This window comes from Phacochoerus africanus, chromosome 5 (genome assembly GCF_016906955.1).
Source record: "Phacochoerus africanus isolate WHEZ1 chromosome 5, ROS_Pafr_v1, whole genome shotgun sequence".
NCBI classification, from domain to species: domain Eukaryota; kingdom Metazoa; phylum Chordata; class Mammalia; order Artiodactyla; family Suidae; genus Phacochoerus; species Phacochoerus africanus.
In genome coordinates, this window is record NC_062548.1 from 9441430 (window position 1) to 9461150 (window position 19721).

At 60.7% G+C, this 19721-nt stretch overlaps 3 protein-coding genes and 1 long non-coding RNA gene across 8 annotated transcripts; 1 reads left to right on the forward strand and 3 right to left on the reverse strand.

Annotated features, from left to right (window-relative positions):
• The first annotated feature begins 304 nt into the window (after positions 1-304).
• On the forward strand, positions 305-4179 carry LOC125127121 (insulin receptor substrate 1-like). Its single transcript, XM_047779698.1, has 2 exons — positions 305-2095; positions 2285-4179. Exons 1-2 carry the CDS (start codon positions 1687-1689, stop codon positions 3415-3417), a joined length of 1542 nt encoding a protein of 513 aa, XP_047635654.1. The 5' UTR covers positions 305-1686; the 3' UTR covers positions 3418-4179.
• A 128-nt stretch (positions 4180-4307) lies between these two features.
• Positions 4308-5989, reverse strand: SAP25 (Sin3A associated protein 25). 2 transcript variants are annotated; one of them, XM_047779704.1, is made up of 6 exons: positions 5679-5989; positions 5376-5476; positions 5178-5284; positions 4937-5084; positions 4764-4861; positions 4308-4680 (listed from the first exon to the last, which is right to left on the reverse strand). In XM_047779704.1, the coding sequence occupies exons 1-6, from the start codon at positions 5810-5812 to the stop codon at positions 4387-4389; spliced, it is 882 nt and encodes a 293-aa protein (XP_047635660.1). In that variant the 5' UTR covers positions 5813-5989; the 3' UTR covers positions 4308-4386. The 2 variants fall into 2 exon arrangements, with proteins under 2 accessions (XP_047635660.1, XP_047635659.1); XM_047779703.1 differs by having other exon boundaries at positions 4764-5084.
• Positions 5990-6143: 154 nt separating this feature from the next.
• Positions 6144-17894, reverse strand: LRCH4 (leucine rich repeats and calponin homology domain containing 4). Of its 4 annotated transcripts, none has more exons than XM_047779695.1 (18): positions 17613-17892; positions 14005-14149; positions 13720-13846; positions 13429-13534; positions 10829-10965; positions 10571-10686; positions 10338-10437; positions 10003-10093; positions 9839-9915; positions 9669-9730; positions 9439-9564; positions 9240-9308; positions 9029-9138; positions 8838-8921; positions 8234-8319; positions 7953-8090; positions 7782-7859; positions 6144-7471 (listed from the first exon to the last, which is right to left on the reverse strand). In XM_047779695.1, the coding sequence occupies exons 1-18, from the start codon at positions 17830-17832 to the stop codon at positions 7274-7276; spliced, it is 2070 nt and encodes a 689-aa protein (XP_047635651.1). In that variant the 5' UTR covers positions 17833-17892; the 3' UTR covers positions 6144-7273. The 4 variants fall into 4 exon arrangements, with proteins under 4 accessions (XP_047635651.1, XP_047635652.1, XP_047635650.1 ...); XM_047779696.1 differs by having other exon boundaries at positions 6144-6506; positions 17613-17891; XM_047779694.1 differs by having other exon boundaries at positions 7329-7859; positions 9029-9135; positions 17613-17894.
• LOC125127129 (uncharacterized) lies at positions 15549-17606 on the reverse strand. The gene is made up of 2 exons (XR_007134865.1): positions 16731-17606; positions 15549-16539 (listed from the first exon to the last, which is right to left on the reverse strand). It is a non-coding gene; the product is annotated as an uncharacterized LOC125127129 (long non-coding RNA).
• Positions 17895-19721: the final 1827 nt, after the last annotated feature.

Consider the following 19721-nt stretch of genomic DNA (forward strand, 5'->3'; position numbering starts at 1 on the left):
TGTCAAGGCTACACACTGGAGGCGATGGCCAGGGACATACTTATGTTCTGGTGTCAGCTTAAGGATCTATGACATATCTGCCTCTCCCTGGCCAACACCTATCGATGGTGGAGGCTGCCACAGCCCCCCCCCCCCATGTACCACGTGAGCTGCACCTTAGAGAGGCGCTGGCTGACCTGAGAGGCACCTGGAGTAGGCACTGGGTACCACCTGCCTGCTGGCCAGATGCCCATCCTCACGATGCCAGGCAGTGCCCTGCATCACGCTTGCAACATGACCCGTAAAGGATGTTCGAGGATGCCAGCCTCCCTGTCCACTAAACCATTGGCTCCTCTGGTATCCCAGCTCCTTCCTCCAAGGCCTGGGTGGGAAGCCCGGCCAGCCCTGCTTGGGCTTTCCTGACCCTTGAACTAGCCTATGAAAACGAACCAGATGGCCTTGCTTCAGTACTCCTGTTACAGCTCCTTCCTCACCTGAAGGCACTCCTCCCCCAAATACCATCTTTAACTGGGCCACAGCTACCCCCTTCCCCTCCCCAACCCTCAGCTCCCCCCGGGCCCTTCAGGTATCCTGCTTGCCAGGACAGGGATATCATAAGGTCCTCTAAGGCCCACCTGTCAACCCATGGTTTGTCTTGCAGAGTGTACACTGACCAGTGCCATGACCCCCGCCGTCAGCAGGTGGTCCTTGGAAGGATCAGAGGCGGGTGTAGGGCATTCCTGCTATGGAACGGGCCGCAGCTGAAGCTCGGATTTGATTCCTGTCCCAGGAACCTTCATAGGCGGCAGGTGTGGCTGAAAAAGGGGAAAAAAAGAAATGGATGTAAAAGTGCCTGAATCCCAACCCCATTTCAAACTTCTTGGGATGCAAGGGGGCAAAGGGTACCCCCATGAAGACACCTCCTGTCATCCCAACCCTGCAGAGAACCTGAACCTCCAGCTCCACCGAGGTCAGCTTAGCCCAGTGCTCGGCGGCCCTGGCTCCTAGGATTACTTGGAAAGGAAGAGAACAGAACCATTCTGAGCGGGACCGGGGAGGCAGGGGACACGGGTGCTGGCGGCCTAGAGCCGGAAGGGGTTCTGCTGTAAGGGCGGCCGGCTTAGCAGCCCCCTTACCTCCAGGACTGCGGACGAGGCCGCCAGCGGTCACCATGGACGTAGCTCCACGCACACTCTCTTCACCTCACGGCTTTCTCCGCGCTCAGGTCGGGTCAGAAGAGACGCCCCCAACACCTCCCCGCCCCGGCACCAGCCCAGGCCGAGGCCGCCTCTCCCGCACTTGGCAGCTCAAACTCCACGCCCACCGCGCGGAGTCCAGCTCCGGGGCGCGTGAGGGTTAACCTCGCGGGGGTGGGGACTTGGGCGCAGTCGGCGTTGGGAGGGAGGGGAGAGGAGGCGGCGGGAGGCCACTGGCTTGAGGCTCCGAGCCCGGCGGAGCCTCGGGTGTCTCAGGCCGTCGAGCAGTCACTGGGTCACACGCTGCGCGCAGCGAGGGGCCACTGCAGACCCCCTGCCCCAAACTTCAAGTCGGGAGCGGGAGAGAGAGACGCCGGGCATTAAGACAGTGGCAGCCTGTCAGGACGCTGCCCCCTCCCCCGGGACCGCTACCTCTAGAACCCCACCTCGGCGAGCCTCTTCCCAGCCGTCTCCGCCCCTGCTCTGGCCACTTGGTCGCCTTTGGCCCAGGATGAAGCCCAGAGGCGGCGGCGGCGGCGGCGGCCCCACGACGGCCCCGGAGTCTGAGTCGGCCGACGTGTCCCTGGGTCCGCTGTCGCCCTGGGCCTGCCCGGCTGACGTGCGGCTCTGCGGCCACCTTCGGAAGCACAAATCCCAGCACCGCCGCTTCTTCGTGCTCCGCGCGGACCCGCCGCGCCTCGAGTGTTACGAGAGCGAGAAGAAGTTCCACGCCGGCCGAGCGGCTCCCAAGCTCAGCGTGAGCCTGACGGGCGCGTGCACCATCAGCAAGCGCGTGGACGCGCGCCAGCGCCACCTGATCTTCCTCTTCACCGCCGACCGCAGCCTGGGCGTGGCGGCGGCCAGCGAGGCGGAGCAGCAGGCGTGGTACAGCGCCCTGCTTGAGGCGCGCGCCGCCGCCGGTGAGGCCCAAGCCCAGGGTGGGAGGGTGGGGGGGGTGATCGTGGATTTGGCTTATCCGTGGGCTGTCCCTCCCCCAGGTCTCCGAAATCCAATCCAAAATGAAGCGTTTACGCGTTGTCAGTCCCCGGGGCACACTGACTCCAAGCTCCCGGCCCAGAAGCCCTGTGACCCGCCTGTTGTCTCTGCAGGGCCCAGCTCCCACGAGGACCCCGAGGCCTGGCTGCTCGCTCCGTTTCAGGACGTCTGGCCCGTGACGCTGCGGCCCAAGGGGCTGGGGCAGACACGAGGCCTGGGCAGCGGCGGCTACTGCTTGTGCCTGGGTTCCGGGGTACTGAGCCTGCTGCGGAAGCCCAGGGGCAGAAGCTCCAGGGCCACCCAGGCACCTCCGCCCCCAGCCCTGCGCCTGTCCCTGCTCAGCGTGCGCCGTTGTGGTCACGCAGACTCTTTCTTCTTCCTGGAGCTCGGGCGCTCAGCACCCACAGGTCCCGGGGAGCTGTGGCTACAGGCGCCCGATGCTGTGATGGCCCAAAGCATTCACGAGACTGTCCTGGCCGCCATGAAGCGAATCGGGGACACTGGTGCTGGTGGCAGGACTGAGCCACTGCCAAGAAAGCCCCCGACGAGGGCCTCCAGACCGTCTGAGACCCCAGCCTCTGCGGCTCAGTCAGGCAGCCTGAACCGTCTGGGGTGCCCTAGTGAGAGGAGCGAGCAAGCAACCCCTAAGACGCTGGCGATGCTGGGGGCAGCGGCCTCACAGCCTGAGGGGTTGGGGCGGGGCGGGGGCTACATAACCATGGGAGCCAGGAGAGACTACGTGCCCATGGGAGGCGGGCAAGCCAGCAGCTACGTGGTGATGGCGCCCCTGGGCCTCCCTGCCTCGGCCAAAGCCGCTCCCCATCAGCCACCTCTGGATGGCGGGCACTCTGAATATGTGTCCATGAGCCGCTGTGCACCACGGTCCCTTTTCTTGAGCTCTTTGCCCGGTTCCTACAGGCCTGGGGCCGGGGAGCCTGAAACGGGGCTCCAAGGCCCTCGTCTGCGCGTCGGAGACAGCTGGGGCCCCACAGGGGCTCAGACCTGCTTGCAGCCGCCGTCAGAGCTGGCCGGGGAGTACGTGTGCATCGAGTACGCGGACCAAGTAGCCACACCCGAACCCCCCGCCAGCTGCCTCAACTACGTCGACCTGGACCTGGTCCCTCCCCTGGAGGCGGGAGGCAACGCCCCCGGGGCCAGGCACGGCCCGCACAGCTACGCCCGCATAGAGTTCCAGAACTCTGGGGAGGCCCGAGGGAGGAGACCCTGGCAACCCCCTCTGGTTTAACTGACAGACGGAGACGGCGAGAGAAAACAGGGCAAAGTTAAGAGTGCCTTCCTGCCCACGCCCCTCAACCCCACAGACCCCTTCCCTGAGACGGAGAGGCTCTAAAGCAGAGATGTCCCCTAGGAGGTGTGACCCGCAGAGGCTTGCTAAGCTGCTTCTTGGGGCCTGGTGCCCACTCCGCCCCTTTCAGCTGTGCCACCTGGGAAATCTTTGGGAGGAGGTTCCCCAAGAAGCTGGATTCTTTTAAGGGAGAAAATTCTAGAACTCTCCCTCCCCTTCAAAACAAACCCCCCAAACCCCCACAACCTCACAGATTTCTGGACGTTCTCAGCCAAAGCCCTGATCCTGTTTCCCCCAGAGGCCCCGCAGCATTACTCCAGAGCCTTAAGTCAGGCCCCTGCCCGGGCCTCGGCTGCGGAAGATATGGACCTGCCCCTGCCCCTGCCCCTCCCCCGCAGGCCCGCAGGGCTGGCCTGGTGTATCTTTGGAGCCAAAGAACCACCCCCGAGACATACACACACGTCCAGCCTCAGGGCTGAACTCCTGGGGCCCCAGAGCACCAGGAGTCCTACACTAGGGCCTCCCCAAAGTGAGGCACCCCCTTACTCCCTAGTTTCCCTCTCCCAAGGCCAGCTCTGTGCTCACGATCCTCCCTGCTCCCAGAGCTGGCAGAGCTGATGGAGCCCTTGCTTCCTATATAATTAGTCTAAGAGACTAGACTCCCCACCCCGCCCCCGACATTAAAGGTTCCCTGCTTGGTCAGCTGGAAAGATCTTAGGTCCATGGATTCCCCCGCCCTGGAGGGGGTGGGGAGGGCAGCCAAAACCGTGGTGGAGGAGGAGACCCCATCCCTGCCTCCACAGCCCACTCTGCTATCTACTACGAGGAACTTGTCTGCAAACCAACACTGTTTTATTGTCAACAGAACCTGCCCGGGGAAGTAGGGGGCCCACTCTGCCCCCAGAGAGGCTATGGACCGTGGGTGTCTGGGGTTCGTGGGAGAGATGGGTCAGTGCAGTGAGAACAGCTTTGGGCACCACTGGCACCCGGGTGGTCAGAGACGAGGTCTGGGGGGCCGGGAGGGGGCGGGGGAGCCCCGGAGAAGCTGGGCCTCGGCTCCCCCTGGCTCATCTGCAGGAGACCGGTGAGGGCGATCAGCTCGGGCCCACTGAGCCAGGCGGTGGGACAGCCAGAGGATGGAGTGGGGAGCACCCAGGGGGACATGATCGGGGGTGGGAGCAGCAGCTTCAGAGAGCCCATCACCTGAGGAGAGAGGAGGGGCAAGTGTCTCTTCCCAAGCCCTGTGGGGAGGGCTGGGGTGAGGCCAGGGCAGGAAGAGTGCTCACCTGCTGAGGGGGCTCGGACAGGTACAGGGGAACACGCTGCCCACAAGGCAGAAGAGGGTCTGAGAGAAAGACATCTTCACAGGACATCACAGGGAGCCCTGGGGAGGAGAAGCTACTAGGGCAGCAAGCTCTGCTCCGGTTCCCTGAAGAGCTGAGAGGACCAAGGGCAGTACCTGCATCCCTTGGCACCTGCTCTCGGCTCCAATGTCCTGTCAGACCCGGCCTGAGGCCTCTGCCCGAGACTGCCTCATACAGGGGCCAGAATGACGGATGACACAAAGTCCGGCCTGAGAAGGAGGCACCAGATGCACAGCTGGGTCCCTGGAGAGACAGGTGAGGTTCCTGCAGCTTCAGCCCCATCCCAAGGCAGCCCTGCCCCACCCGAGGCCAGAGCCGCAGGTACCCCCAACTCACCCACACCTGCCGTGGTTCTGCTTGAGCCTCATAGTTGGGGTCCCAAGGTGTTAGCAAGGTCATCCTTGATGGGGCCACCTCCCAGGTCATCTCGGGGGACAGAGGACCTGGGGGGGGAGGGGACTTGAAGCAATTAAGACAGGCTCAGGAATCGGTAAAAGCGTCTTAGGAGTAAAAATGGCAGGACCTTAAACCTACCTGGGGTTCCCCAGGACCGCTCTGCAGCCAAGCCTGGGGGCCTCCAAGGCAGCAGCTGCTCTTTCCAGGTCCAGGAAGGCCTTAGGGACCTGGGCTGAGGGCTGAGAGGGGGTGGTACTGAGATGCTCCAGTCACAGCCTCTCCCAGTCACCTCCCTGCTCCAAATCTGAGTTATTTCCAAGGCAGGCCCAAGGGTGCCCAGGGCGGGGAGATGGATCACACCCATTCTTCAGCAGGGACACTGAGATTTTCTCACATTGTGGGCTCCTGTTTCCCCCAAGAGCCGCCAGCCAAGCCCCTCACCTGTCCTGTGGTGGTGTTTCCGGCTCCTCTCCAGAGTCCCAGGTCTGGCCGGGGTCACTGCCCATCCAGGGGCCTTGTTCCTCGGGCGCCGGCTCCCCGCCCGCGCCCCACCGCCGGGGGGTCCAGGGCAACATGCCCCGTCTGGGTGCAGGGCTGGGCAGCAGCTCCGCGCCCTCCGCCCGCCTGGCCCCTCCTGTAACCCACTCGGGCTCTGCCTCCCTTAGCGGCCAGCGGAGCCCTAAGCGTCCCGGTCCCCGCGAGCCCAGGTCGGCCCACCTCTCAGGGCCTCGCGACGCCGGCGCCTAGCGCGTTTCCGGGCCACGTGGCGCGCGCTCCCGCCGGGATCCCGTGGGCGCCCCCTGGCGGCGGGGGACCTGCGACGCCCAGTGGAGATGCGGGCGACCCAGCTTTCGTTCGCAGACACACACATACATACACACACACCCCCCCGAGGGGCAACCTAGATGGCTTCTGGCCTCTCTTTATTGCACTTGACACAATATTCAGGGCCCTCCTGCCATCCCAGACCCACGGCCGCACCCAGAGGTGACCACGCGCCTTGCTGGGCCGGCTTCCAATCTCTCAGGCCGAAGTGCCCGAGGAACAGGGCCAGGCCCGAGGCCGCCCTCACCAGTCCTCGCTAGAGAGCAGAGCCCAGGCGTGTCTGTCTTCTGTTCCTGGGGTCCTGGCCCGGTCGCGGCCCTGCACCCCCGACCTCAACCCCTAAGGCCGTTCCAGCAGTGCGTGGACGACAGCAGCGATGTAGGGGAGGCCCCTTCCCGGAGCCCCCTCCTCCTCCAGGATGTGGTGGGGCTGGCACAGGGACTCCTGGAGGGAGGGGCCAGGTTAAGTTCTTGTCACCTCCTCCTCTCGGCTGTAGGGTGGAAGGCACCCTGGAGGAGCCTGGGCAAAGGTGGCTGACAGCATGTAGGGGACAAAGGTCAAGGGCACCCTGGACATGGCTTGAGGACAAATGAGATGCAAGGAAGCTGCCAGTGGGTGACAGAAGGAAGATGACACAGGGGGCCAAGGCTCAGAGGGAAGGAGAGACCTGACATTTCCAGAGGGAAATGCTGGAGTAGGCAGGCTGGCACATGGAGCCCAAGGGACACGGCCAGGGCTGGGCCCAGGCACAGAGGGAGCAGACGCAAACACACACACACACACACACACACACACACACAGGTGGCCACAGTCTGTACAATTTATACAAGAGACAGGGACCCAGCCTGGGCCCCTCATCCCCTACAAATATAGAGTTCTCTCTACAAAATATAGATAATTTAGCCCCCCCTAGCGGGGGGTGGGGGGAGATTAGGATCCACCCTCTGGGGAAGCAGAGGGCAGGGCAGGGAGAGGCTTGAAGGCACCGTCAGCGCTGAGAGGGGAGGGGCTACAGGAGGCCGGCCAGAGGCTGCGGGCCCAGGGTCTGGGGGCACCAGAGTGGGGCCTCTGAGGTCAGTGTTTCTGAGGGGAGGGGGCTCACTAGTGTCTTTGGTAGGGGCTGAAGGCACCACCGGTGGGGATGGGGCTCCCACGGGAGTCTTATAAATAGAAACAGGGCGAGGGGGTAAGGGCAGGGGTGACTTCAGGTCCTAAGAACCCAGGAGCCGAGTGTAGACGACACAGAGCAGCAGCATGAGGACGACGTAGAAGAAGATGAAGCCGCCCAGACCAGAGGGAGGCCAGAGGGGTGGGGGAGGCCTGCCCCCCACCCGCTTCACAGCCTCCAGGGTGGTCCACAGCCCCTGGGCGGTGCCCTGGAGGAGGTCCGAGGGCGAGCACAGGTCAGCCTGGGAAGGGAGAGTAGGACAGATGGACAAGGACAAAGGACACACATCAGCAGCAGCAGCATGACGATCCTTCCCACCCCCTGCCCTCACGTGCCAGGGCCAGAGCCACGCCAACATGCAGAGTGCAGGGAAGGGGGGCACGCAGGGGACACATGCAGGCTCGGGGCTGGGGGACGTGCTTCCTTCTGGGGAGCAGACACCCCCCAGGAATGCAGTCCCGCTGTCCATGCAGAGTGCTCAGCTGAGCCCAGGACACGGCACTCTTTAGAGCAGAGACCAGCCCTGGGCTCCTGAGAACACACCCCCATACCTCAGGCACCCCCATTTTTCGACAGGCTTCTAAGAAACTCTCCACATTCTTCCGAGACTTGAGGGCACTGAGTTTTGGCTGGGGGTGGGTAAGGAAGAAAAAAAAAGTAAGGGAGAAGCCACAGGAGTCCCCCATCCCAACCCCTACTTCCTGTCCTGGGCCCCAACTGACCACAGCAGGCGAGGGCACGTGAATGAAGGGCACGGACCGTGGCCGCAGCTGGTTGGCCAGCTGACAGAGGATGACCCCACTGGCCAGAGCCTCGGCCAGGTCCTCGGGCAGGGGCCGCTGCAGCCGTGACTCAAGGACCTGGGAGGCAGGGGGAGCCGGGGGAGAGGTCAGGGTCAGCAGGGAACCCCCTCCCGTCCCTTCCGTCTTCCGTGGAAGTACCAGGGTGGGCGGAGAGGATGTCGAGGGAAGCCCAGGCCCCACGCAGACCCCGCCTCTCATACCTGGCGCAGTTGAGCCATCACCTCCTTTTCGTCCAACAGCTGAGGGGATCGCCGAGGTCTCAAGACAGAGTCTGGTGAGGAAGGGCCTGGAGAAAGAGGAGGGTGTGGGGCTGTCTCCACTGCATCCACCCACCTTGTAGCCAGTTCGCAGTGTCTGGCACCCACATCTCCTGGCACCCACATCTCCTGCCTCTGTGCTCATGGGATTTGCAACACAAAAAGGCAACTGAGGAGTTCCCATGGTGGCGCAGTGGAAACGAATCCGACTAGGAACCATGAGGTTTGTGGGTTCAATCTCTGGCCTCGCTCAGTGGGTTAAGAATCCGGAGTTGCTGTGAGCTGTGGTGTAGGTTGCAGACGTGGCTCAGATCCCCTGTTACTGTGGCTCTAGTATAGGCCGGCTGTTGTAGCTCCGATTGGACCCCTAGCCTGGGAACCTCCATATGCTGCAGGTGAGGCCCTAGAAAGCAAAAAAGAAAAAAAGAAAGGGCAAGTGAGCAGAGAACTCCCAGGCCAGCAGAGGGGATGACCCCAGCCCATGGCTTAGTACTGGATTAGTACTGGATTAGCACTGGGTTAGTACTGGGGCGGGGGGAAGACCCACCTGAGCCACTCTGAGAGGAAGAACGGAAGAGGAAGCTGTTTGGTCTCTGGATGGAGCCGAGCGGCCGGGGAGCCGGGGCGGTTGCTGGGGGCCAGAGCCAGGGGGCAGGGGCAGGTGAGAGAAACATCCCCGCAGGATTCTACTCCCTCTCAGGCCACCAGGTCTCCCTCTTCCCAAAGCCCCTGTCCCACCTGGTTCAGCTACAGGAAGGGGCTCCTGGCAGGTGGAAGCCGGAGTGGGGGCAGGGGCTCCCTGCCCCCCTGAAGCTCCCTGCTGGGGGGCACTGGGCTTAGGTGTGCTGCTGAGGAGAAACAGAAGGGGAATGAGAGGGGGGAGTCAGGGGAGGGGTGTGAAGGGACAGGATGGAGTGGGGGGAGGGGGGGAGTCCAGGAGGACACATACTTGTAGGTGGCCTGAGCGGATGAGGCAGCAGCACCCCCACCAGCAGCCCTGACTCCCAACTTCAGAAAACTGGAAAATGGAGGAGGACACGTGGGGTGAGTAGTGCCAGGCAGGGGCTCCGCCAACCCTGACCGGCAGAGAAGCTCAGGAGGGCTTACTCCCAGGCCCCACCGCCTGGCAGTCACCCCCAGGCCCGCACCTGTCCTTCCTGGGCGCCCCCCACACCCCACTCTGCTGCTGCTGCTGCTGCTGCCGCCGCTCACGCTCCTGCCACAACTGCAAGGTGTCTGGGCGCCGGCGCTCCTCCCCTGCAGGCTCCTCCCGCCTGAGGGGCAAAGGCAGAGGAGAGGTAGAGCCGGGTCCAGGGAGGGCAGAGGTGCAGGTGATGGGGTAAAGGGAGGAGGTGCCGGCTCAGGCAGCTCTGTGTACCTGCTGCTTGGCGCCCTCTCCCTGTCCCCTGCCACGGGGCTCGATTCTGGTGGCCGCTGCTCCTGAAGGAAGAACAGCAGAGGGGCTGAGGGGGTCCCTCGAGCCTGCTCTAGCGCCCTCCCTACAGCCTGCTGGTGGCGGATACACACGTGAAAGCAGGCAGCCCTCACCTCGCCAGCACCTCGATCTTCCTCCTCCCCAGGGACGTGGCTGTCGATGAAGTCAATCTGCTCGGGGTCTCCATCGGCTGGAGAGAGGGCAGGTCAGCCAGCAGATGGGGGCCTTTAGGCCCTCATCCACTCCCCCGAGCCCCCAGCCTAACCCCACAACTCACCAGAGCCATCCTCCCTCCGCTCCCTGGGTCCCCGAGGCTCCCGGGCCAGCTCCGAGATCCGGAACGACAGCTCAGAAAACTCATCCGTCGACTGTAAATGCAGAGATGCACAGAAGGGAGACAGGCTCTCTGGGGTTGGGGGCTCCCAGTGCTCAGGGCCTCAGGCTCTGCTCCTGAGCCAGCCCTTCCCAGAGATACAAGGGCGAGGGAAGGAAGATGACGGCTCCAGCCACCAGCTGTCACTCTGAGATTTAGAGGCAGCAGGCAAAGGGTCCCAGCTCAGAGGCTCCCCCCAGGGTGGAGATCCCCAGTGTCCCGGGAAAGAAGGCCTTTACCTCATTTCCAGACCACCTCTTGCTGCCACTGTCAACGCTGTGGAAGCCTGAGTCCAGCCCACCGTCGTACCGACGTCCCGGAAACAAGTCCTCAGCTGGGCTGGGGCCAGCGGCGAGAGCTGCTCAGCCCTATTGTGGGCTGGGCAGCAACCTCCCAACCTGCCCTCCATGGGGTCCCTGCCAGGAAGGGGTTAAGTATCCAGGGGCTTCCTTCCTTCCCACTTGAAACTTACCAGGGACTGAAACTCGGGGGGCGGGAAGGGGCCAGGTCTCCCAGTGCAGACCCCCCGCGCCGCCCAGCCTCCGTTGACAAATACTTGAAGATGTGAAGTTTCCCCTTCAGGCAGATCTAGGTGTGGAGGCACATGGAGGGGTAGTTAGGGGACAGGAGGGTGCTCCCCAGATCCTGCTTGGCTACCGAAGGGACCGACGCCCCAACTTCTGCCCATTCTCAGCCCTGTCCGCATGGCCCAGCCCAGGCCACCCCTCACCTGAGCAGGTGGGCTTTGCAGGGGGTTGCTGTCCAGCAGAATGACCTGCAGGTGCCTGAGGCGGCAGAAGGAGACCGGGATGCGGGAGACACGGTTACAGGAGAAATCCAGGCGGACAAGAGGAAGGTCCCCCAGCTCTGGGGGTGGGTGAGGGGAGAGTCAGGAGCATGCCCAGGGGTGGGCTTTGTGCTCACTGCCTCTGCCCCCTGCTCTGACCAGCCGGTCACCCCTGGGGCCGCCAAGCCTCACGTCCCAGGAACCACCTCCCTGCTCTTCTTCCTGCTCAAAGCGAGTTCAGCTGCTGCCCATCCCAGGCGCTGCCCCTCCACCGCCCACTCCACTCCACACTGCAGCCTTCCTCCTTCTCAAGTGACCGTCACAAGGCCCAAACCAAACTGGGACACCGCCTTGCTCAAAAGCCTTCCAGAACTTGCGGCCAGGGCTGCTGCGGCTGAGTGGACTGTGCCCTGCACAAAAGCACAGGCAGAGGGGCTGCAACCCTGCTGCGCTCCATGAGCCAGGCCCTGGCCACCTGCAGGAAAGGGTGCTCTTCCCTTCTCCACTTCTCAAAAAGGCACAGCTGGATTAGTGGTGGCCGGAGACACAGGGAGAGAACAAAAACCACTGCTCTCCGATCAGGCAGCACTCCCTGGTTAAGGAGCTCATGATCTGGCTCAGCCCAGGAGTTCCACCTTGCTGTCTACCCTCAGACCACATCAAACAACCCTCCAGCCCCTTGGCTTCTGGGCCTTTCCACATGCTGTTTGCCCAGCTAGGAAATCTCCACGTTTCTGTCCATGCATCTTTCAAAGTTCACCTCAAGTGTCACCTCATCTATGAAATTTTTCCAGAGACTAGGTTGGAATTCATTGCTCCTTCCTCTGGGTTCCCAGGGCATTTTGCTGGGATCTCTTTTATGGCCCAGAAAGAGTTCTGACCAAATGCTTATTTGTACCCCTACCTACTTAGAAGGCAAAAGGGCGGGTATGGGGGGAGGGGCAGAGAAAACAGATGACCACCTGACTCCCCTCTCTTGTTCTTTTGTTTTGTTTTGTTTTGTTTAGGGCCACACCCACGGCATATGTAGGTTCCCAGGTTAGGGGTCCAACTGGAGCTATAGCCTCCAGCCACAGCAATGCCAGATCCAAGCCATGTCTGCAACCTACACCACAGCTCACGGCAACAATGGATCCTTAACCCACTGAGCAAGGCCAGGGATCGAACCTGCATCCTCATGCATGCTAGTCAGATTCATTTCCACTGTGCCACGATGGGAACTCGCTCTCTTGTTCTTTCAAACCATGGGTAGAATGACCCTGGTCCTTCCCACCTGGCCCTGGCTTGCCTTTCTCACCGCGCTCCCTCCCACTTCTATGCTGTGCACACAGGGTCTCTTCTGCCGGGTTGCAGAAGGGCGGAGAACTCACTCCATCAAAGGTCAGCTCCTCCGCACCTCTGGGGTGAGCTCTTCTCTGGGTGCCCAGGCAAAGCCACATGGCTCCCTCTAGCTCCTGTGGCTCTTTAAGTATCCTGTTCTAGCACCTGCCTCTGCTTGTCTCTCCCCATTAAGCCATTAAATCTTTTTTTTAATTTTTGCAGCACCTGCAGCATAAAGACATTCCCAGACCAGGGATGAGCCAGGGATCAAGTCTGAGCTGCAGCTGCAACCTGCACCACAGCTGTGGCAATGCCAGATCCTTAACCCCCTGTGCTGGGCTGGGGATCAAACCCTCACTGCCACAGAGACAACCTGGATCTTTAAACTACTGTGCCACAGGGGGAACTGCTAAGCCATTAAATCTTAAGAACTGGCTCAGGGAGTTCCCATCGTGGCTCAGCAGAAACGAATCTGACCAGTATCCATGAGGATACAGGTTCGATCCCTGGCCTCACTCAGTGGGTAAGGATCTGGCATTGCTGTGAGCTGTGATACAGGCCATCGGCTACAGCTCCAATTCAACCCCTAGCCTGGGAACCTCCTTATGCTGCGGGTTCAGCCCTGAAAAGACCAAAAAAAAAAAGAGAGAGAGAGCGAGCTGGCCCAGATCTGAGTGACATCACTCACATCTACCTGGTCCCCACCTAAAACACAGGAAACACACGCACACAACCATGCTGGCTGAATAAAGGAAGGTGTGCCTGCTTTGGAGCACAGGCTATCAAATGTCAGAGGGCATCACAATTAGCTCATTAAAAAGGCTGTTTGGGCTCCAGCACATGGCCTGGCCACACAGATTCAGAATCTCTGGGGAGGCGGCACAAGACCTCACCTGACTCGGGTTTTGAGAGCCTTGCTGGGGTGAGTGGTGACACTGGCTATGTGACCTGAAGGCCCTTCTGAAATTCTACACAGCACTCACCTACTCTCCTCCCTGTACCTTTTCCTCCATTTGTCAGGTTCAGCTAGTAACCCACACCTTGGCCGCCTTAGGGAGTGCTGGTCAAGAGCAAGTAAAACAATCTACAGCGTGTTTCATACAATGCATCCCCCAGGCAACTAAGGCATTGCTTTTCCTTGAAGATTTCTTGTCTGTAACTCCTCCAAAGTAGACACACACACACACACACCCTCACCCCCTCCGGTTCCTCATTTTCCTCACCATCCGGCAGGGTGCTCAGCTGGTTCCTGCGAACGTTGAGATCCCGCAGGGAAGGGAGACTGCACAGCTCTGAGGGCAGAGACTGCAACTCATTGCTGCTCACATCCTGGAATGAGGAAAGGAGGGCAGGAGCCACAAGACCAGGAGCATCAGAAACTGCCCCCGACCCTGGCCACCTCCTTCAGTCTCGGCCTTCCCCCAGGGAGCAGGCTGCCTTCCCCTGACGGCCCCCGGAAAGGTCCCTAGTGCCTGGCTCGACAGTCCCTCCTCTCGCCCTGCCCCCATCCTCACAAGCTGTCGCAGGCTTCCCAGGGCGCTGATGTCGGGAGGCAGGGCTCCCAGTTTGTTGTTGCTGACAATGAGCACTCGAAGGGGCAGCTGGCAGATGTAGGGTGGCAGCGATGACAGCTGGTTTCGGCTGTGGGAGGGAGAAAGGCTGTGGGCTCACGCCCCAGGCATGGCGTCCCAGCGACACTCTCCTCTCAGGGTTGCAGGGAGAGTCACTCAGGGTGCCATGCACCGGTACTTGGGGCCGAGAAGGACAACCTTTACCCTCCGGTGGCCCTGCCTCCCTACCTGAGGTTGAGGTAGGTGAGAGCTGTGAGATTCCCCAAGGCTGGGTTCAGGCATCTCAGGCAATTGTGGTACAGGCTCAGGCCCTCCAGGGACACCAGCTGGCACGCTGCCTCTGGCACCTCGGGGAACCGGTTCCGGGACAGGTCTAGGGGAAGCAAGTGTCAGGGGAGAGTCTGCAAAGGCCTAGCCCTGGGCAGAAGGACCCTGAGCCTCCCCAGAGCCGGTTGCCTAGACCTCTTCTTTCCCAGCAGACCTTAGGAATCAGACCTCGAGTGAGAGGAAAGCCTTCTGTAAACTGGAACACATTTCAAATGTGACCAGAAGGGCAAAGGGAAGGCGAAGGCCTTAGGGTCACTAGGCTGGAGAAGCCCAGACTTGGGCGGGTGGGGGGGAGGTGGACAGGGCGAGCCACGAACACGATCTTCAAAACACACGAGTGCAGGGCTATTCTGCAAGAGTGGCTAAAGTCTCTAACTCTTGTGGTTCCTGTTTTGATGCCTGGAGATGTGGAAGGCCAAGGTCATAGGTGAAGGTTGGTGCTCCAAAGAAACTAGCAAGGTGATGGGCTGGGAGGTTCAAGATAAGATGACCAACAACCCCTGAGGAAGAAAGCTTATCCCTCCCAGGGGCCCTGTCTCCCAGCCCCAACCTATTTTCAACCCCGGGGGAGAAACCAAGGGTCATTACAGCCTGGCTCCAGACCTGACACCGCAACCAGCAGCCCCTGGGATCACAAGCCAGCCCCAAGCGACTGTGAGATTCCCAGAGACCAGGAGGGAAAGGCAAACGGCCCAAGCTGGAGGTGGGAGCTGGAGTCCCAGGCACACCTTCTCCAGGGCTGGCCTCCTTCCTACCCTCTTCTGGTCCCAAGAGCCCTCCTCTACTTCCTCTCTCACTGACCCAGACTTGAGACCAGCTTCTCTGCCTCTGGCACGATGGAGGAATAGGGAGGGTGGCAAGAAGGTAGAGTCCATTACCATCGTTTTAGCTCAACCAGGGGCTTGCTAGGCCAGTGCAAGGAGTCAGGCAGGGGACCCCCCCAGCCTGGAGGCCTCGCTGCTTAGATCTCTATGGGCCTGAGTTTCTGTTTCCTCTGCTCAGCCTGTCCTGGGAGGGGCCCTGGGCCTGCTGAGGGAAGTCCCAGACAACAGAACTTAGGTGAGCTTCTTAGAGGGCCCTCCCCAGGGAGCGGCAAGCAAAAGCTGAGGGGAGGGGAAGCTGGGGTGTATCCCCCAAGGACATGAGTCTTGTGACAGGAAATGAAGTAGAAACAATCTGTCAGGTTCTGTCTCTGGTCAGCCCTGTGGTTCCCAGGGCGGATGACAGCCTGATGCCCCAGGAACCCTTCTCTCCGCCTCTGCTCCCAAGCCTGGTGTGCGCAGATAGAAGTCCTGTCACAGAAGACAGCTCCCGGGAGGGAGGGCAGAGGGATGAGGTGCAGTCCTCCCACCGCCCTCCACCTGCCCGCTTCCTCCGCATCCACTGAGGTGTGCACTGCACGTGCCTGTGGATGAAGGGGGTGGAGGGCAAGTTCTGAGGGGGTAAGGGGGGCAAAAGCTAGGGCGGAAGGGAGCGGGCTGGAGGAGGCAGGGCACAGGAGACACAGGATGTGGTCTGTGAGAGAATGAGCTGCACTTCTCTTTTGTGAGGGCAGCCCTTCCCCCACCTCAGATTCACCCTACTATCAGGGCCCAGGCACGAGTCCAAGGGACATTGGGGACCTGCGCCACAGGACGCATGCAAGGAACACGCTGGTTCAGAAAGAGCTGAGAAAGCTGGAAGAGAGGGTTCCAAATGACTCGGGCAGCAGAGCGGTGGAGCCTGTATTCTGTCAGGGATAAAGGACGAGGGGGTGTGGGGAGTAGGGTATGGGCACCACGGACTGGGTTTCTGCCACTTCCCCTTTCCGCCCCAAGCTACAAGCACCCTGCCTGGGGAGCGGGGCCAGAGGAGAGAGTTCTGGGGACGAGAAAGGCTCGCCTGGCCTACAGCCTGGGCCCTGAAAGGCCTGAGGACTCATGCGTGGAGAGCAGGGCTCAGAGGGGTTCCCAGGAAGCTGGGATTTTCCCGCCTCCCCACACGGGCTGGCTCACAGGAGGGGCGGCTGCACCCTGAGCCGGAATGCTGGGGGAGGAGAGCGGAGGGGGCAGGAGCTGGGAGGGCCCGGAGTTCTGGGTAGTTTTCCCCAGGAGTCCACGCACACAGACAGGGCCCTAAGGAAGTAAAGAATAACATTTGGTCTTTGTCAAAAAACAAGCAAGGGGGAGGGGCAAGGGAACAGACGGCGAGTGTCCCACAGCTGCTGAGGTCAATCTGGAGCTTGGGGGTTAGGCGGCTGGGGGAGACTGGGAGGGTCGGGAATGGCTCCTGGGGCTCACCCGCTCCCTGAACTCACTCGCTGCGGAGTGGGCAAGTTAGTTGACCTAGCAACCCGAGACAAGCCAAGTGGTTTCAACTGGTTCTCTCCAGAATGTTCGCGAGGAAGAGGGGAATGTGCCAGTGCCTACAGGGTGTTTGCAGGTGATCAGGCACCTGCTGGGGAGAAATGCAGTCCCAGGGCAGGGTCATCCGGGGGACACTCTCATCCAGCCCCCAAGTCCTACCCTGGGCTCGGATGGGGTGGGGCTTTGGGAATGCAGTCCTCCACCCCTCTCTCAATCCCCACCCACCCCAGCTGCCAGCCCAAGGTCAGCGGTGGCCTCCTGAGCAGCTGAGGCCTGACTCACCTGTTACAGTGGCGTCCCTTACACCCTACCGTCAACAGACACCAGGATGGAAGACGCATGATTGTTAAGAGCCTATGGTGGGGGGAGTGGGAAGGACAGCTAGATGGTCTCTAGCTTCCCAGCACTCCCCGCTGGGAGATAAGATTTCCTTCCTTTCAGCAACTGCAAGTCCCCTCCCCTAGGGAAAGCAGAAACTGAACTGGGAATTCTAGGGTCTCTATGAGATCACAGGCTCCACAGTGATCTCACACACGCAAGGAGGAGGAGTTGCAGATAAAGGGATCAGGGATAATAGGGGGAAGAGCTCAGGGAGAAAAGAGTTGGCGGGAGGTGGGAGATTTGCTTTTCTCCCACAGGCTGCCTGGGTGAAGAGCCGAGTCCGAGCAAAGGAAACAGAAACTTGGGGCTGTCAGGGGCAAATCCATGGGAAGCCGCAGGGGACCTGGGGCTGCTCCTGTCTTGGTGGAACAGGGGAAAGAGTTGGAGGCGAGGTGCAGAAAGAGAAATGAGTCATTAGAGGGGCTCGTGGGAACGATCAGAATTGAGGTTGAAGAGGTCACGCAAATAAGCCAAACTAGGCGAGGGGCGGGACCATTCTACAGGTGCGCAGATACGCAAATAAAGACAAACGGAGGTGGGGGCGCTCTCACAACGCTCGGCCGGGGACCCTGGGCGTTCCGTGCAAACGAGAAAAGTGTTCATTGTCTAGTAGTTCTTAAAATGGGGAAGGGGTGGCAGCTGACTTATGCAAAACAGCAGAATCCAGAACTCTGACCACCAGGTGAGGGAGCCGGCCAGGCTCCCTGGCTCCAGGAAAAACAAGTGAGGGGCGGGGCTATGCAAACGAGGGTCCCCGCGGAGCCCTGGGCCGGGTGCACTCACCAGCCTGGGTGATGTCTGACAGGTCGTAGCTGCGGGCCGCGCCCCGGGGGAAGTGCTTCAAACGCCGGTTAGACAGGTTCAGGGTCCCGGTGGCCACGGCCTCCTCTAGAGCCCGCTCTGCACTGCGGCTCCCGGGCAGACCCGGAGATCCTGGGACGGAGGTTGTAGCCGCCGCCTCCTCACCCCCAGCGGCGAGTGGGGCCGCTACCACCGCCGCCATCCGCTCCTGGCGGCTCCCGCTGCCTGACTGACGGGACCGGCCGTCCCTCCTTGCCCCTCCCCCTCCTCGGAGCCGCCGTAGTGGCTTCCAGGGGGAGGAAGCGGGCTCGAGGACCCGGCGGACCAATCGCTGTCCCGGGACGCGTCGGAAGTGGCTAATCAGAACCCGCCGGGGGGGTGGGGACTCCGGCGCTGGAGTGAGGCGAGACACGGGAGGGGGACTAGAATGGAGCGCTCGCCAACGGCCGACGTTCCAGGCCGGCCCACCCCGCGCAGCCGCATCCAATCACAAATCTTAAGGGTGGAGATGGTCCAATCAGGTCCAGTCAGGAGGCGGGGACGCCGGCGCTCCACTTGAAATGATAGAGGCGGTGAAAAGCAAGGCCGTCTCTTTTTCCAACGAAGACCAATCGCAAGCCATACACAGACGAGTGACTGTCGAGAAGGCCAATTAGATCCTCCAAAGGGAACCTGGCCCGGCCTCTTCTCTGAGGGACGGCTCTATCTACCAATAGCATGGGCGAGAAGGCGGTCCCTTCACTAAGAAGGAGGCGGGTGAGCTAGAACTTTGAGACCGACGTAAAGAATGTGAGCGCTGCGTGTTAGGCAGGCTGGAAGGAGTAGAGGGACTGCAGTAGCGTGTGCGAGCTGGACATGTTAGGGAGCGAGCCTGCTTTGGTGGCACCAGGCAGATTGTGGGTATAGGGGGAGCTGGAGGCAAGACGATATCTGAGGCCAGTGCACAGGGGGTCGTTGCAACCGCAGGGACCATGAATGTCATATCAGCTGCAGAGACCGAGGCCCGGAGACAGTCTCCGGAGGCTGGGCGGACAGGCGGCTTCCCAGGGACCGGAGATGCCCAGCTCAACTCCTGGAGGGAGGGTTACGGGAGACCAGGAGATCCTCGAAAATAACCGCCCGATCTGCCCCCTTGCCCAAAGAAGTGCGCCTGGGCAAATTGTGATGATCAGACCTGGGGGCTTAGTCTAGAAGGGACCTCCTCATCTAGAAGAGGACCGCCGTTTCACAAACGAGGAAAGTGAGACAGAGGGAAGAGCTGTCAAGAGCAAACAGCAAGTTACCGACAGCTCGTTCTAGAGGCCAGGCTTCCTTCCCCCTGCATCAACTTTTGCAGTGGGCTTTTTTCTGTTCGCATCCTCTTCTTTGTCTCCCGAGGTGAAACTGAGTGGATAAAGGGGACCCAAATACAAGAGGAAGTTACCGATTCTTGCTCTGTCCACTGAGTCTTAACATCCTGTTAAGTGGCATAAGAACCCAATATAGTCCATTTAATTGGTTAATAGCTACCTAGCCACAAATAGCTCAAGGTTCTTTCCCATAAGTCACATCTCAGATGTTGACATTCCAGAACATTTATTGAGTTATTAAAATTCCATCCCAGGTGTCCCAAACTAGCTGTTTACTAGGCCCCCTGAATAAAGGAGTTTGATTGGCTGGCTGACAGTCTGTTCACCAGCAGAGTAAACGAATGAGTCTATAGTACTGGGCAGCTGAGGGCTGGTTGTCCAGGCCTGGATTCCTTGGAGTTCCGGGAAGATCCAGATATTCCTTGGTTGGATTGGTGCAGATCCTCTGCCCCCACAGGGACAGACACAGGCCCCACTCCTGCTGTTTCTCATCCGTGTCCCCCACCTGTCCCCTAAGACTAAATGAACACCTTAGACTCTGGGAGAAATCCTACGCTTTCAGAGTAAACCTGTCCCTTCCTTCCACCTAATAGGCTGCCCTTTCTATGTGCAGTCATGTTATTGTCCCTGGAAAACTGTCCGCCTTTGGATGTGTTTCATGAGGCTGGAAAGCATGAGCTCAGTTGTACCCACTTTCATCTCATGTGTGCTTTCATGAGATAGGTGCTCTAGTTAGCAGGGT